Source organism: Mesoplodon mirus (genome assembly GCF_964341445.2).
Source record: "Mesoplodon mirus genome assembly, chromosome: 17".
NCBI classification, from domain to species: Eukaryota; Metazoa; Chordata; class Mammalia; order Artiodactyla; family Ziphiidae; genus Mesoplodon; species Mesoplodon mirus.
The window spans coordinates 50,918,443-50,936,096 of record NC_138993.1 but is presented as its reverse complement, the minus strand read 5'-3'; the positions used below and the strand labels follow the sequence as shown (position 1 = coordinate 50,936,096).

Sequence of the window (17,654 nt, the reverse complement as noted above, 5' to 3'; positions counted from 1 at the left end):
TCCCTGTGCTATGCGGCTGCTTCCCACTATCTATCTACCTTACGTTTGGTAGTGTATATGTGTCCATGCCTCTCTTTCGCTTTGTCACAGCTTACCCTTCCCCCTCGCCATATCCTCAAGTCCATTCTCAAGTAGGTCTGTGTCTGTATTCCTGTTTTACCCCTAAGTTCTTCATGACATTTTTTTTTTCTGAAATTCCATATATATGTGTTAGCATACGGTATTTGTCTTTCTCTTTCTGACTTACTTCACTCTGTATGACAGACTCTAGGTCTATCCACCTCATTACAAATAGCTCAATTTCTTTTTATGGGGCAGCCGTACTTTTAAAATGTCCTACATCTGACCTTTTCTACCGCTCCCATAATTAACAGTCTAGCCCAAACCATCACGCTGACCTGGGTAGCTACCTGGATAACTGGATCTTAGAGGAAACAGCTTCCAAACAAGTCTCCCTCCTTTCACTGCTGCTCTCCTGCAGTCTGTCCTCCACCGCACAGCCAGAGTGACCTTAGAGAAACGTAAATCGTATCAAGTTCTGCCCTTGCTCACATTCCCCTCGTAGCTTCCCCTTCCCATTCCAGGATCAAATGTAAAGTCTTTACCTCGTGTGATCTGACTCCTATTTACCTTGCCCACCTGTCACCCTTCACTCTCTCTCCTTTCATTCTAGTCACACACACTCTTTCTCCTTTCATTCCAGTTCAAGGAACTCACCCATCTTGTTCCTGTCTGAACCTTTATCTGTTCTTTTTGCCTGAATACTCTTCTCTCAGCTCAGATCTTTTTTAACACAATTCAGGCCTTTGTTTAAATAGCAGTTCTATCATGATCTTATTTAAAATAACTTTGTGCCCTTATCTGGCTTTATTTTTCTTTGAAGCCCTATTACTCCTTAAAACTATATAGCTCTATATTTACTTTTTTTAACTTTAACTTTCTTAACTTAAATGAGCTGTGATCCAGAAATGATTCCTAGAGTTAGATCGTGTTTTACCCACCATGTAAAATGATCTCATGTGTTACTCATGTTATAGGAGTGAATTCGATGGGGATTTACAATCTCAACTTCTGAGTAAAGCCAATGAAGAAGATAAAAACTGTAGCAGAGCTCTCTCTGTGGTAAGCACTGTTGTTCGAGCTGCAAAAGACCTCTTGCACAGAGCTCTTGCCGTGGATGGTAAGACTTCTCTTTTACTTCCTTAATAGTCATATTTTAGATTCTTTATTCCCCAACTTATGCACAGAGCTACTGAAGAAGAACCATCTTGTAGAATCCCAGAGAGTTTTATTCATTATAGATCTACACATATACGTACATTAATTTGGGATCAGCCATACTCTCCATACACTAATGCAGAATTTTTTAGAATGTTCAGAAGTAATGATTTTATACTGTAGTTTTCTTAGTTAGCCCATTAAGAGAAAAACTCTTGGTTAAACAGTCTTTGCTTCTTTCAGTAGTCAAAAAAACATTTTGTTTTCTCCTTTAGACCTGTTTTTCTTTCTGTGTGTTCTATTTCTAGCAATAGTATCACCATTCATCCAAAGGTCTGGGTAATCCCAAACATCTCCCCAGGTTCACTTGTCTCATTTGAGTTCTGTAAATTCTTCCACTGGAAGCTCTCCAGTTTGTATTCTCCTCTCTATCTGTTCTCCCATAGTTCAAGTTGCCATGGTTCGAGCACATGTCCTCTTTTCATGGGTTGATAACATCCTAATAATCTCCCTGCCACCTTTCCCCCACTCCCCATCTAGTTATCTAGTCATCTTCCACACTGGCAGCAGAGTTACATTTACAAAAACATTACTGTTAGCTATAACATTTGTTCCTAAATGTAGTTGCACATCAGAATCACCTGAGAAGCTTGCTGAAAATAAAGAATATTTGGTCCATCCAAACTAGGGGTTTAGGCTGAACTAAGAAACTATTGCCCAGCCTACTCTGATGCAACAGCAGATCTAGAAACAAGTATTTGGAAATAATTGGCCTTCAATATAAAGGTCTTCATAACGTAGATTCAACTTATCTTCCCAGCACCATGTTCATGGAGAAATAATTAAAATGTCCATCAGCAAAGTGTTTTTTCCTTGGAAAAAATAGAAGGCAATATAGCTAATAACAGCAAACATTTTTGGAGTACTTAATATATGCAGGCATTGTTCTAAGCATTTTACATGTATTAACTCACTGAATCATCACAACATCCAGTGAGGGAAGTATTGTTATCCTGTTTTACAGATGAGTAACCTGCACACAAAGATTACGTAGTTTGCCTAATGACAGAAATATAGCTATGTATTGCACCAAGATTAGTGGTTTAAAATCATGACTGTTACCCTAAGTTCTAATTCTGGCTCTGTCATTTTACAGGTATATGATTTTGGATAATATACTTAAACACTGTGTGCCTTGGTTTCCACTTCTAAAAGGGGTGATAATAAAAGTACCTTATTGTAAGGATTAATTGAGATAATGTATGTAAAGCCCTTAGAGTAGTGCCAGGTCCTTTATAAGCACTCAATCAATGTCAACTATAATTTTACTCAAGAGACTAGAATACAGGCTTAGTACAGCATATATACATTACAATGAAATTACCTTCTAACTATAGTTTTACTGCCTTTTTTAGCTGATGACATTCCAGAACTGCTTAGCTCTTCCAGTCTGTTTTCCATGCTGCTTCCCCTTATTATAGCCTACATAGGACCAGTAGCTGCTGCTATTCCCAAGGTGTGTGATTTAATTCTCTAACTTTGAATCTTTTTTGTAAATATAATTTTATTTAGACTTTATATCTTTCCTTTAAAAATACTTTAATATTTGAGGCATCTGGGTTACAGGTAACAAGCAGGTAGACATGTAAATAGTAGAAGTTATTAGTTAAATAACTAATTCTCTGATCTTAGTATTGTTTACTGGATTATCATGCTTACTTATTGGCTTTACATTTGAAGAACTTGGGAATAGGAAATATATTTAGAATGTGATATGTAAGGAAAGCTTAAGTTCACTGAGATCTTTAAAAGTTATAATGTCGATGCCAAATCTCCATTTTGAATAAAAATAACAATGTTAAAGGATAGGAGTGTTGTAAAATTGTGAAATATTCAAGACATGGAAGAAATTATAAACTACTGATTCTTTGGCATAATTAAATTTGAGTAAAACCTGGTTTACTGCAGGTCCCAAAAAGGCAGAAGGGTTTAAAAACATGGACTAGGCTATATGTAACATCTAAGATAAATTTAAGATAAGTCTTTTTTTTTTCTTTCCATAGAACAGATTTCTCTTTGAACGAAAACTTAGCTAGAAGAAACTCTAAATAGAAATTCCGAATAATAAGTATAACCAACAATTATAGTACTTAATCATTTTAAAGCAACTTTCACACTTATCTCATTTAATCATTTTTTTTTTTATACTAGGTGGCTGTAGAAGTCTTTGGCCTTGTCCAACAGTTGCTTCCTTCAGTTGCCATTCTGAATCAGAAGTATGCACCCCCTGCATTCAATCCTAATCAGTCAACAGATAGCACCACAGGAAACCAGCCTGAACAAGGCCTCTCTGCCTGTACAACCTCTAATCACTATGCTGTCATAGAGAGCGAGCACCCCTATAAGCCTGCATGTGTGATGCACTACAAGGTGGGCACCAGTTCCTAGGGACAGTTTAAACTTAAAACTTGATTTGATGTTCTATACTGATATCTTAAAGGATACTTGGTCTCTGTTCAAGTATAACTTCTATATGTAAATAGAATCAGCAGGTGGTTAGACACTGTCAAATACACACCAGGGTTTAAGACAATCTTTACTGTTAAAGAGTATAGGTTTATAGGGTTTAGGAAAGTTGTTCTCATATCTTTTTTGTAAGTACAGGGCATGTGTAATGCTCAACTGCCAATTATATATTGTAATAGTGGATATCAGCATTAAAATTTAAAAACCACTTTTTTTGAACTGATATTATTTCTACCACAGCCTGAGCTCTGAAAATTTACATACCCAGTGTAGGATTTAAAATACTACACATAATGTTAAAATGTACCTATAAAATATTTATAAGTATAATGTTATTATAGAATATCCAAAATCCTATTCCTTGCTTTCTAAATTGTATCACTTAAATTAAGGGAGAGCAAGAAAATTTGCCACTTAAATTAATTATAAGTTTAAGTTTTATGTGCTTGTAAAATATTCAGCTTTTTATTGTAGAATATGGTAAACATATGAAAGGTCAGCCTAGTACAGTTTACCCCTTTTCTCCATCATCCCAGATTCGGCTGTTATCAACTCTTGGTCAGACCTCTTTCATTTATTCCCCACCCTCTTTGTCCCTTCCACATTCATGGATTTTTCATTATGTATCTCAAAATGTAAGGACCTGTAAAATATAACCATGTTATTATCACACTTTAAAAAACAAATAATTCCTTTAGGTTATCAAATGTGCACATTTTAAGCTGTTTGAATTAGAATCCAAATAAGGTTCATACATTGTGATTGGTTATGTCTTTTAAGTCTCTTTTAATCTGTTGATCCCCCTCCATCTCTCTCTTTTTTGTTTCCTTGAATTTTATTTAAAAAACTGGATCGTGTGTTTTTTTGATAGGATCCTCTTCAGCTTGACTCCTGAGTCCTTTAGACACACCCCTTGTAGTCATTCATAACATCCTCACTCTCTGGTGTAAGATGTTGTAAGATGTTACAGGCTCTGGTATAAGACGTTATAAGAGCTTACACATTTCCTGCCTCAAATCTGAAACCCACCGTTTTTTCAAGGTGCCGTGATTCCTTTAAATGGTAATGAGTCTTTAAAAGCCAAAATATGGCACTGGGAATGCTCATTTCTCCTGGGTTGTCATTGTTTCTAGATATTTATAGTGTGTAGAACTAGTGCATACACTCACACATAAACACACACGTATTTATATACACAGGCATATATTATTTGTATATATATTTATGTATGTGGGTATATTTATGAACAGACACATCTATGTGTATACGTATTTTTTTAAAGACAAAATACCTCATGAGTTTGTACTGATGATACTCATTCAAAATAAGGACCACAGGATGTTACACCTGAATCTCCTTTCTCGTAAACTGAAGGTTCCTGTTCTCGATGGCACTGGGAATGTTAGAATTAGAAAATCACTTAATTATTCATTCACTCTGTGTGTGTGTGTGTGTGTGTGTGTGTGTGTGTGTGTGTTTTGTCTTTTGGGCATATTCCCAACTAGGAAGTACAGAGAAATGACCATGTTTTCAAAGTAAGTGGGTATAGTCAACTACTGTGTTTTAAAGTAAATTGGAATAATCCCTCTCTCTGTGATTATGCCACTAATTGGATGTACATTTGGCATCATTTATTTTATTTTATTCTAGATTTTTAGGAATTGCTTTTTAAGTTTTGTTTGATAATAGTTCAATTACATAGTTTTAAGTCAAATCTGTAAAACAAAGTGTATTCAAAGAAATCTAGCTTTTATCTCTGTCCCCTCATTCTGTTCCCTTCCTCCCTGTCATGTCTTCTTCTCAGGTAACATTTCATATTATTATAATTTTATAGTTTAGCCTTCCATTATTTCTTTTCATGTAAGCATAGACACACAAATACAGATGCAGATGTGTATGTGTATTCATTCCTCATGTTTTTCAACTTTTTATTTCGAAGAATTTCAAACCTGTATAAAAAAGTAATAAGATTTGTGCAGTGAACACCCCCATATGCCCGTCACTTGGCTTCGTTAGTTAACATTTTGCCATGATTGTTTTATTTATCACTATTTATTATTGTCAGACCATTTAAGAGCAGGTTGCAAACATCATGACCCCTCACCTTGTTCCTAAGAACAGTGAAGTTTTCTGTATAACCCTAATGTACCAATCGAATTTAGGAAATTTAACATTGAAACAGGGTTATTACCACAATAAAGAGTAGTAGTATATCATGTTATAAGCTGAGCATTTTGCCTTTTTTCCCAACAATGGTGCTCATAGAATCTTTTTAAACCCAGACTGGGATCCTATTGGGTTCAAACATTGCATTTAGTTGTCAGGCCTCTTTGATCTCTTTTAATCTGCAGTAGTTCCTCAGCCTTCCTTTGTTTTTTATGACATTGGCATTTTTGAAGAACACAATCAGTGGTTTTGTAAAAATATCCTTTTTATTTGGATGTAATTGATTGTTTTTTAATGATTAGATTCACGTTTTGTGTTTTGGGTGGCAACACCACGTAAGCGATGTCCTGTTCTCCTCAGTGCATCCCATCAGGAAGTACTTAGTCACTTGATTAAGGTGATAGCTCCACCAAAAAAGCATCTTTTTTTCCCTTTGAAAGTGTCTATGGGTAGATATCTATGGGTTAAACACTATGTAAAAAATACTGTCTTTCAACAAATTTTAATATCCATTGGTTATTCTTACCCAAATCATTCATTACTATAAAGACAGTGGCTTTCTAATTCTATTATTCCTCCCAGCTGGTGTTCTGTTGTAAAGGAGAATTTTCCCATCCCTTCCCCTTTAAAAATTATTTATTTATTTATTTTATGTGTTTATATCAATATGGACTCAAAGATTCTCTTTTTTGCTCAGTGTTATAATCCTTTGCTGTCATTCAGTTTGATGCTCAAATTTTAATTGATTTGGCCAGGGAAAATCTGTTCAAGCTGGATTCTGTGTCCTTTTTCTGTTTTCATCAGATTTTGAGCACTTCATCTTAGTTCTAGTCAGCACCATTGAGGTCTTTTCTTTATACCCTTTTCATTTACGTATGCCACTGTGGATAATAAAAATATTGAATACTATATAAAATTAACAGTTTCTTTGCAAAAATTTTGTCTTTTGTTAATCCCACTGACATTAGGATAATCAAAGTACTTTATTCAGAAGTTGCTTGGGGTAGTTCATTTTATGTATATGTGTAAGTGGGTATATGATCAGTTTAATATAAAGTTAGGCTTATTTGTTTATTTGTACTTAATTTTTATGAGTCTTTTTCCTATCCTAGTTGATTTAATTTTACTTTTAAAATATGTGAAATATTAATATGGATCCAGAAATAAAATTATACAAAATAACATAATCAGAATTATGAGTCCTTTTCCTTCTCTGCTTCTCACTTACTCCAGTAAGTATCCTGGTGTATCCTTCCTGCGTTCTTTTTTGGAAAAAATTAGAACGATAGATTGATTTAGTTGTAGTATTATTTTCCATCTTTATTTTAAAAAGGTAGCACACTATGTATACTACTTGGTACTTTGCTTTTTAAATTTAACACTGTGTATAGAAATCTCTCCATATGCATTTACAGAGTTCATCCTCATTCTTTTTTTACAACCTCATAGTTCTCCACTGTAAAGACCTATCATAGTTTATTCAGCCAATCTTATTTGTGTGAGCATCTGGGGTGTTTTCATTTTTTTGCAATGAATAACTTTGTGCCTGTGTTTGGAGTTTTTTGTTTGTTTTTTTGTTTCCGTATTGTTAGAAGCATATCTTCAAAGTAAACTCCTAGAAGTGGGATGGCTGAGTTAAACAAATATAGAATGAGGAGGCTTGTGCTCAATAGATCTGGGATTGCTGATTCAGAGGGTGAATGCATATGTAGCTTTGCTAGATGTTGACAGTTCCCTTCCATAGAAGTTATGTCTCTCTTTTTTTAAATATTTTGTTTATTTATTTGGTTGCTTGGGGTCCTAGTTGCAGCAGGCAGGCTCCTTAGTTGTGGCATGCAAACTCCTAGTTGCAGTATGCATGTGGGATCCAGCTCCCCAACGAGGGATCAAACCCTGGGCCCCCTGCACTGGGAGTGTGGAGTCCCACACACTGCGCCACCAGGGAAGTCACAGAAGTTATGTCTTTTTGTGTCCCACCAACAATGTATCAGAGTGCTTGTTTTCTCACAGCCTCCCCAAAAGAGTATGTGGTTAAATTCTGGGCCTTTTGCCAATATAATGGGAGGAATGGTGGGAAAATGGTGTCTCAGTTTAGTTTTAATTTATGTTTATGTTATTATGAATAAAGTTGAGCTTTTTATTTAAATAGAGATTGTAAAAAATCCTCTACTAAAAGTATTTGCCATCGTCTGAGGTAATTTTTTTTTAGATTAATATAATATTTAGAAAATTTCTTAAGGTTTATATCATGTCCTACAACCAGTTCATAGTTTACTACTTGACATGGTCCTACTTAACTGTAATTTGACTACCGTTACAGCATTCCTTCTACCATAATGGTGACAGAAGCTTAAAAGTGGCCTTAAAAATATATATAATTATGTGCCATCATAATCTCATATATACAATAAAATTTCAGGTTAGGAAAATATAAAAATCTAGGCTTTTATCAAGTGTATAAGTGTGTGTGTGTTTATATTTGTTCTCATAATGTATGAAGTTACAAAGTTTTTTTGTTAATGAAAAGAAACATTTGTAATGGATACTATGAATGGTAGAATGGTAGATAACCTAAAAGTGACTAAAACTTTACATGTTAATGATTTATTAATTTCCATCAGTGTATCTTTATATTTTACCTATCAAATTATATTGTGAGTTACCGACTTACATTCCTTAAATGCATACTGACTGAAGTGGAAAATTCATTATATAAACTCTTCCACAGGAAAGTCAGATAGCTGAATGTTTATGGAAATTAAGCAGCTTTGTAATTGTTTTTCTAATGATATCAGTGTGTACTTAAAAACATTAATGCAAATATTAGATAGAAAGCAATAGATATTTCAAGTGAGGAGTCGAGACAATTGATACTGACCATTAATACCTTGATTTCTGATCACTTAATTCCTTACTTAAAATTTATTTTACAGTATGTTGAAGGCATCATCTTTACAGTATGATGTCCTGTTTCTAAACTAGACAAAACGCTAAAATCTAATTCATCTTGTGCGAGTGACTTCTTGCCTGTTGACCTCAGGTGACATTCCCAGAGTGTGTACGGTGGATGACAATCGAGTTTGACCCTCAGTGTGGTACTGCACAGTCAGAAGATGTCCTCCGCTTGTTGATTCCTGTCAGAACTGTTCAGAATTCAGGATATGGACCAAAATTGACATCTGTTCATGAAAATCTTAATTCCTGGATAGAATTAAAGAAATTTTCAGGATCCTCTGGGTGGCCTACCATGGTTTTAGTGTTGCCAGGTAAGTTATTCTTTTCTTTTTTGTTTTATATGGTAAAATATATGCATTTATGATAATTATGTTTAGTAAGGATACATCATTGAAAATGTTTATTTAATTTTTAGAAGAATTTCTTCAAGACCTACCCTGTATCTGGATTGCAGATGGGTAGTAAAGAAGACTCTCTGGGCATGGGGCATAACATGACCAAGTTTTAGGAAAGAGAATGTTTTGAGGATCTTGTGAGAAGAGATTAGCTTCACAAAAGCAGAGAGTTAATACTGAGGAGTGGCTGTCTGTATAGTTGGGGCCAAACTATAGAAAAAGTGGATTAGGTATTTTATTTTCCCAATAAGTGCTAAATTTTGAGAAGTTACCAAGGACTTCTTCCTTTCAAGAGAACTGGTGAACCACCGAACCCACTGTGTTATGTGAAGTTATTGTTTTCGAGCTTGAGGGTGTATGTGGCCGGGTGGGTGGAGGCACTTTTGCTATTACAGTCTGTTGTTTTTTTTAACCAATTAACCATAACTACTCTTGTGATCTCTCAAACTAATAGCCAATTTGAATTTAGAAACTTCTTTCTTCTAGGCTGACCTGCCTTGTTTGTTTGTGAAGAAATCACACAAAGCCAGATTTTAGCCTAGAGAGGATTGCTCACTCTGAAACAGAAGAGGCTAACCCAGGTCACCTTAGTAATTGACAGATAATTGACAGTGATCGCTGGTGTAACTTAACTTAGGACATGTGATTAAGGAGAATTACATCATAAAGAAAACTAACAACTGGCATGGTTCTATTGTTTCTACTGTTGTTTTTAAGCACAGCTTTGTTCAAGTAGATATAGGGACCGCAAAAAAGACTTGGTTTTTTTAGTACCTGATTTGTATTGCCACCTATCTTGAGATAGATAAAAGTAAGGAAATTTTGATAAAGTTGTTTCAGATTTTGAACTCAATGTTAGCTTTTTTCTTAGGAAATGAGGCCCTTTTTTCACTGGAGACTGCATCAGATTATGTGAAAGATGACAAAGCTTCTTTCTATGGTTTCAAATGTTTTGCAATTGGATATGAGTTTAGCCCTGGACCTGATGAGGTGAGAATGAATTATCTTCTCATTCTGTTAAGGAAGATTGTGTTTCTAAGAGCTGCTGTTGACTTAAATTGTGTTTGCTCTCTGTATTCAAGAAGTCTGAAATTTATTTTAAGCTATAGTGTATAATTTAAAATACTCTGTAGTTTAATTTTGTGCAGTGGTCTGGTTTTGCTACTTTTAATGTGTGAAGAGAATGGAGTCTGTGCAACATGACCCAGCCTTTAAAGACTTAGTATAGTTGTGCCTGTTCCAAACCTGCTCTGGTAGCTATACCTTTCTAAGTAAATTATAGAACCTAATTTCACCATGGGACGAACTTAGTATCTCTTCTAAATGTCTCAAATCGTACAATAAAAAAAAAGTCAAGGTGAAAGACTGATCATGTTCCTTCAAAGTAATGAATGAAAAATTCTTTGGACAATGAACCTGTAGGTCTGAAACTTACAACCAGCATGAGACATAATATTAAATCTCTTACACTCTTAATTAACCATTAGCTCCTAACATATGCTTCTTTTTAATTTCAAACATTACACTTGAATGCAAGTCACATTTTTTTGATAATCCACATCATCTTTCAAAAATTTCATCTTCCAAACGTTTTTTAAAGCATCTGATTTTGTTTTTGCAATTCTCCAGGGAGTCATTCAGTTGGAAAAAGAACTAGCCAATCTTGGTGGGGTTTGTGCAGCAGCTTTGATGAAAAAGGATCTAGCACTTCCTATTGGTAAGTGTGGTCAAGTACTAGGTGTTTGTTTATGATTTAAAAAAAATTTTAAGAATAGAATATGTTCATCGCAGAACATTCTGAAAACAGATTAGCAAAATGAATTCACATACATTCATGAGCAACTACTTAATATACTGGTTGTTTGGGTTTTTTAAATGGAGACTGAAGAGTACCTCTCTAGTTTTTTTATTCACACACGTATATGCGTACAAGCACTTTCTTATGTACATACATGCTATGTGCCAGGCCCTGGGTTAAGCACTGGAAATAGAGTATTAAACCAAAAGCTTGAGATATCTCTCAGAAATCCTAGTGGACATATCAAATAGGCAATTGGATGCTTATTTTCTGGAGCTCAGGGGGCAAGTCAATAGAAATGTCATTTGGACGTAGTTGACATTTAAAGACCATATGAAAGAAACATATGAAAGATGAGCTAGGAAGAGAATGCAAATGAGAAAGAAAATAGCCAAGGGTCAAAGCTGGGACTTGTCAAAATTTCAAAGACCGATGGAACAGGAGGAAGAGGCTGCAGAAAAGACTGAAGCAGCAGCCAATGAGGTAGATGTAAAACCTCAGGAGAGTGGATATTGGTGGGGTTTTTTAATGAAACTGAGAAAGCAATTAAAATTTGTCACTGGGTTAAACTTGTTGGCTATTTATATACTCAAGAAGAAATATATATATATATCAGTAAAAGGAGAGAAGTATAAGGACTTTTAGAGTGGGGTGAGACAATGGAAAGTCAGGAGGGGGAGTCAGGTTGAACATAGATGGCTCTTTAGAAGAGTTTTCGTGTGATGCACAACAGAGAAATGAGGCAATGGCCAAAGAGTACCTATTTCTAGGATACAGAATTGTGTGATACATGAGTTGATTTATTATCAGAATTGTAAAGATGAAAATAAGGCTTAAAATATTTACTAATTCCATGATGTTTATCCATGATCAAACATTTTATTATTACAGTAGTTGGGAATAAAAGGTATTATTATTGTATTTCCCCAATTCTCACCTCCAAAAGTCCATCTGTATCTCCTCCCTCTGGGGCTACCCTTCCCACTTTATTCTTTCTTTCCTCCCTTCTCTTTCTTTACTCCTTTCTTCCCTATCTAATCTGTCTCCTCTTCCTGCTCCCTTCCACCCTTCTCTGTTCCCTCGTTCCTGCTTCGTGTTGACACATGATGAGGAAATGAGACAATGAGACATCTGTGTTCTATTCATATGAGGGAAAATGGCACAGCCTCTTTGAAGGAGATGTGTCAACAGCTATTCAAATTTTACATGCATGTAGCTTTTGATGTAGCAATTTTTTATGCATACTTGCACAAATGCTCAAAAAAGGTATGTTGTAAGATAGATTAATATAGCAGTATTTGTGATTATAAAATCTAGAAGCAACCAAAATGCCTGTCAGTTGGGAACTGGTTCAATAAGCAATGGTAAGTCCATACAGTAGGAATGTATGCAGCTTGTTAAAAAGCAGCAACAAAAAAGTAGACCTCTGTGTCCTGGCCAAGGAAGATGTCCAAGTTATATTAATTAAGAATAGCAAGCTGTGGAAGAGGGTCCTATTTTTGTGAACATTATATTGTAAGTATATAAATATATGTGTATGTACCCACATGTGTATACGTTGACACATACGTATATACACATTATTTGCACACAAAATTTCTAGAACAATACGTAAGAAACTGTTGATGCTCTTTATCTTTGGAAGGGAATGGTAGCAGAATTTTTCATTCTACACTTTTGCATACTTTGAATATTTCCCTTTGAATATGTATTACTTTAGTAGTAATATTTTATGAATTAATTAAGCTATCAAAGAAAATTCAATGAATAAAATATATTCTGCATCAAGCAGTAAAGGAGAAAATGGCTAGAGAATACAGTCACTATCTTACATTTTCCTCTAAGTAACTGTTGTTTACTAAAGGTAAAGCTCTTCTACAATATAGGCAAACTAGAAAGGCTCGGATTCTGAAAATTCAGTTCCCTCATTTTTCTTTTTTTTTTTTGGTCAAAAAGTAAATACACTAAAGTCAAAAATACACAGTTGTGTACATAAATATAGTATATATCTTTTGAAAATCACTTGGTGGTTGCTTTTTGAGTATTGTCTTGAGAATTACAGCTTATATTCACACTGAAAATAGCATTTGAAAATTTAAGCCACTGAGATTTATCCAGAATGATAATAGTTCTCTTCAATTTGGAATATCAAATTTGTGGGAAAGATGTCATGAATGCAAAAGCCTAGAAAAATAAACTAAGGATGAATATATTTTAGTAAACCTTTTCATTTACACAACAGGTAATGAATTAGAGGAAGACCTTGAAATTCTTGAAGAGGCTGCATTACAGGTATTGTCCTGATAATTGTAAGGGTAAACTTTGTACATTAATTTTAAGCAGAATTTTCACTCAGATCAACCTTATTTTTCTTGAACATAGCACTCATTCATGTAGTATTTCATTCCATAATTGGTAGTTATAGAGATAAATAACTCATAATTTCTCCCCTTGATGGGAGAGACCCACCACATGAGCCCTTGTTGTACTGTGTGATGGGTGTTAACTCTGGAGTGAGATGAAAGCCCTGCTGGAGGAAGAAGAGCTACCAAGTGCCAAGGGCCCAGGGGAAGGCTTTGCCCAGTGGAGGACATTTAAATTGGATCTTGAAAGAAGTTTTATTGACCAGTGAGAAAAAGGAGAAAAAAGCTGTTAGTAATGGTAATTTAAATAACATCTGTAGAGCACGTTATAGTTTGCCATGTCTTTGACATTATCTGTCTGTTTCTGCAGTTACACTATGAGGTCAGTATTTTCTCTTGTATCTTACAATTATAATAACTTCAGTTCAGAGACGTTTTGTGATTTGTCTAAGAATTCAGCTAACTGGGAGATACAGTCTAATATCCAGGTCTTCTAATATCAATACTTAGAGTTAGTGGTTTACATTTTATTTATTTTCTGAAATGAATTGATCACAGCAGTAATAATAAAAACAAACATTTATTTGATCTTAACTTTATCACTTACTATTCCAAACACTTTTCACATTTTTAACTCATTTAGTCCTCACAGCAACCCTATGAATTAGAGACTCTTATTTACAGAAAAGGGAACTGAGTCACAGAGAACTTAAGTAACTGGCCCAGAATCATACAGCTAGTAAGCAGCTAGGCTAGAATTTGACCTCTGGCAGTTTGGTGACAAAGTCCATGGTCTTGATCACTGTGCTCTAATCATAGGGAGTCATGGTGTCCTCAGTAATGTTAAGAAACATCTGTGTCTTAAAAACCCACCAGCTTTTGGTTTTTTTTTTTAATTTTAAAAAAGTTAAATCTCTGTATCTTAAGATACAAAAATAAAAATTAATTTAAAAAATATTTAATAAACATACTATGTGTCAGATAACATTCTAGCTAAGGAAAACCACCAAGTAGCTCATATTATCATTACAGGGATTATTACAGCTTATAGAATGTCATTTAGGCCAGATAAAAAGAGGTCTTTATCGTACCTCTGTAAAGAGAAAAGTGATTTCCCAAATTACCCACCGTTTTGGCATGTAAGGTCATCACTGTGATGGTCTAACACCTACTGCTTGTTAGGCAGATGGTGGGCATTTAAATGTGCTATTTAATTTAAATTTTATAATAACCACGGAAGAGATATCATTTGATCACCAGTTTATACCTTTCACTGATTCAGGAATGGTCTGTAACTTGTTAGCTTGAGAGCACACAGCAATAACTTGTACAGAGTCAGGATTTGACCTCAAGTCTGTTTGACTTTAAAGATTACGACTTTGAAATTGCATGGCTTATAGAATGCAGAAGTTACTTGTGGTAGAAATTGATAGAAATAGAAATATAATCCTTCTCTATGAAAATATTATGTTTTGAAATTTATTATATGGTCATTAAAAGTTTTCTAGAGTTTTAGCCATTAAAGCAAGTCTTTCCAAAATATAAGGCTTGCTTCTCATATAGGTGAGAACTAAAATTTCAGTTTTATCTGCCTTTTTTTCTTAACTTTAATAAGGCTTACACAGGCTAATGCAGTGTATGTGCAGCCACAGTCAGACTTCCATCTACTTTTTGCCCAAGTCAAGACCTCGGTACCCACCTGCCCAAGAGAACAGACACAACGTACCCAGGATAGCTGCCAGTAATGGAGACACAAAAAGAGGGAGACCTTTACAGCTGTCTTCAAAAGGGAGCCCTGGCCCTGACAAAGAGGGATGTGGCACATGTAGAATGCTAGAATGGGAGGAGATGCACCATTGCATCTAGCATGCAGATCTCTGATAAATCACTTCTTTTTTGTGGGAAGAAAGACACTGGAAATATTATCCCAAGTTTTTCCCTCCTGAAAGTGTTCTACTTTATAGGCTAAAGGAGCACTGGGGCATGGAAAGAAAATTGTTTCCCCAAAAGGCCTATCTAAAATTGGGTGCAAATACAAAAAAATTCATGTAATTAAAGTTTTATATTTTAAAATATACAAATGTCAGATAGCCTTATCCACCAGAGGGCAGACAGCAGAATCAGGAAGAACTACAGTCCTGCACCTGTGGAATGAAAACCACATTCACAGAAAGATAGACAAAATGTAAAGGCAGAGGGCTATGTACCAGATGAAGGAATAAGATGAAAGCCCAGAGAAACAACTAAATGAAGTGGAGATAGGAAACCTTCCAGAAAAAGAATTCAGAATAATGATAGTGAAGACAATCCAGGACCTCGGAAAAAGAATGGAGGCAAAGATCGAAAAGATGCAAGAACTGTTTAACAAAGACCCAGAAGAATTAAAGAACAAACAAACAGAGATGAACAATACAATAACTGAAATGAAATATACACTAGAAGGAATCAGTAGCAGAATAACTGAGTCAGAAGAACAGATAAGTGACCTGGAAGACAGAATGGTGGAATTCACTGTCACGGCACAGAATAAAGAAAAAAGAATGAAAAGAAATGAAGACAGCCTAAGAGACCTCTGGGACAACATTAAATGCACCAGCATTCGCATTATAGGGGTTCCAGAAGGAGAAGAGAGAGAGAAAGGACCCAAGAAAATATTTGAAGAGATTATAGTTGAAAACTTCCCTAACATGGGAAAGGAAATAGCCACCCAAGTCCAGGAAGCACAGAGAGTCCCAGGTAGGATAAACCCAAGGAGGAGCATGTCGAGACACACAGTAATCAAATTGACAAATATTAAAGACAAAGAAAAATTACTAAAAGCAACAAGGGAAAAACAACAAATAACGTACAAGGGAACTCCCATAAGGTTAACCCATAAGGTTAACAGCTGATTTCTCAGCAGAAACTCTACAAGCCAGAAGGGAGTGACACGATACATTTAAAGTGATGAAAGGGAAGAACCCACAACCAAGATTACTCTGTCCAGCAAGGATCTCATTCAGATTCGATGGAGAAATCAAAAGCTTTACAGACAAGCAAAAGCTAAGAGAATTCAGCACCACCAAACCGGCTCTACAGCAAATGCTACAGGAACTTCTCTAGGAAGGAAACACAAGAAAAGGAAAAGACCTACAAAAACAAACCCAAAACAATTAAGAAAATGGTCATAGGAACATACATACCGATAATTACCTTACATGTGAGTGGATTAAATGCTCTAAACAAAAGACACAGGCTGGCTGAACGGATACAAAAACAAGACCCATGTATATGCTGTCTACAAGAGACCCTCCTCAGACCTAGGGACACATACAGACTGAAAGTGAGGGGTTGGAAAAAGATATTCCATGCAAATGGAAATCAAAAGAAAGCTGGAGGAGCAATGCTCATATCAGATAAAATAGACTTTAAAATAAAGAATGTTACAAGAGACAAGGAAGGACACTACATAATGATCAAGGGATCAATCCAAGAAGAAGATATAACAATTATAAATACATATGCACCCAACATAGGAGCACCTCAGTACATAAGGCAAATGCTAACAGCTGTAAAAGAGGAAATCGACAGTAACACAGTAATAATGGTGACTCTAACAGCGCACTTACACCAACGGACAGATCATCCAGACAGAAAATTAATAAAACTCAAGCTTTAAATGACCCAATAAACCAGATAGATTTAATTGATATTTACAGGACATTCCATCCGAAAACAACAGATTACACTTTCTTCTCAAGTGCACACAGAACATTCTCCAGGACAGATCACATCTTGGGTCACAAATCAAGCCTTCGTAAATTTAAGAAAATTGAAATCCTATCAACCATCTTTTCCGACCACAACACTATGAGATTAGAAATCCGTTACAGGGAAAAAAAACATAAAAAACACAAACACATAGAGGCTAAACAATACATTACTAAATAACCAAGAGATCACTGAAGAAATCAAAGAGGAAATCAAAAACTACGTAGAGACAAATGACTATGAAAACATGATGATCCATAACCTGTGGGATGCAGCAAAAGCAGTTCTAAGAGGCAAGTTTATAGCAATACAGTCTTACTTCAAGAAACAAGAAAAATCTCAAATAAACAATCTAACCTTATACCTAAAGGAACTAGAGAAAGAAGAGCAAACAAAACCCAAAGTTAGTAGAAGGCAAGAAATCATAAAGATCAGAGCAGAAATAAATAGAAACAAAGAAAACAGTAGCAAAGATCAATAAAA

General features: G+C 35.1%; 1 protein-coding gene across 13 annotated transcripts in view; it reads left to right on the top strand.

Moving 5' to 3' along the window:
- Nucleotides 1-17,654, top strand: part of MYCBP2 (MYC binding protein 2) — a 265,407-nt gene that overhangs the window by 146,156 nt on the left and 101,597 nt on the right. For 9 of the 13 annotated variants that reach the window (XM_082601985.1, XM_082601982.1, XM_082601988.1 and 6 more), the window contains 7 exons: nucleotides 1,038-1,180; nucleotides 2,634-2,734; nucleotides 3,430-3,648; nucleotides 8,951-9,176; nucleotides 10,120-10,250; nucleotides 10,890-10,977; nucleotides 13,301-13,350. In XM_082601985.1, coding sequence (XP_082458111.1) covers nucleotides 1,038-1,180; nucleotides 2,634-2,734; nucleotides 3,430-3,648; nucleotides 8,951-9,176; nucleotides 10,120-10,250; nucleotides 10,890-10,977; nucleotides 13,301-13,350 — 958 coding nt within the window. The remainder of the gene's footprint in view (nucleotides 1-1,037; nucleotides 1,181-2,633; nucleotides 2,735-3,429; nucleotides 3,649-8,950; nucleotides 9,177-10,119; nucleotides 10,251-10,889; nucleotides 10,978-13,300; nucleotides 13,351-17,654) is intronic. The other 4 variants (XM_082601978.1, XM_082601987.1, XM_082601981.1 and 1 more) reach the window with 1 other exon arrangement.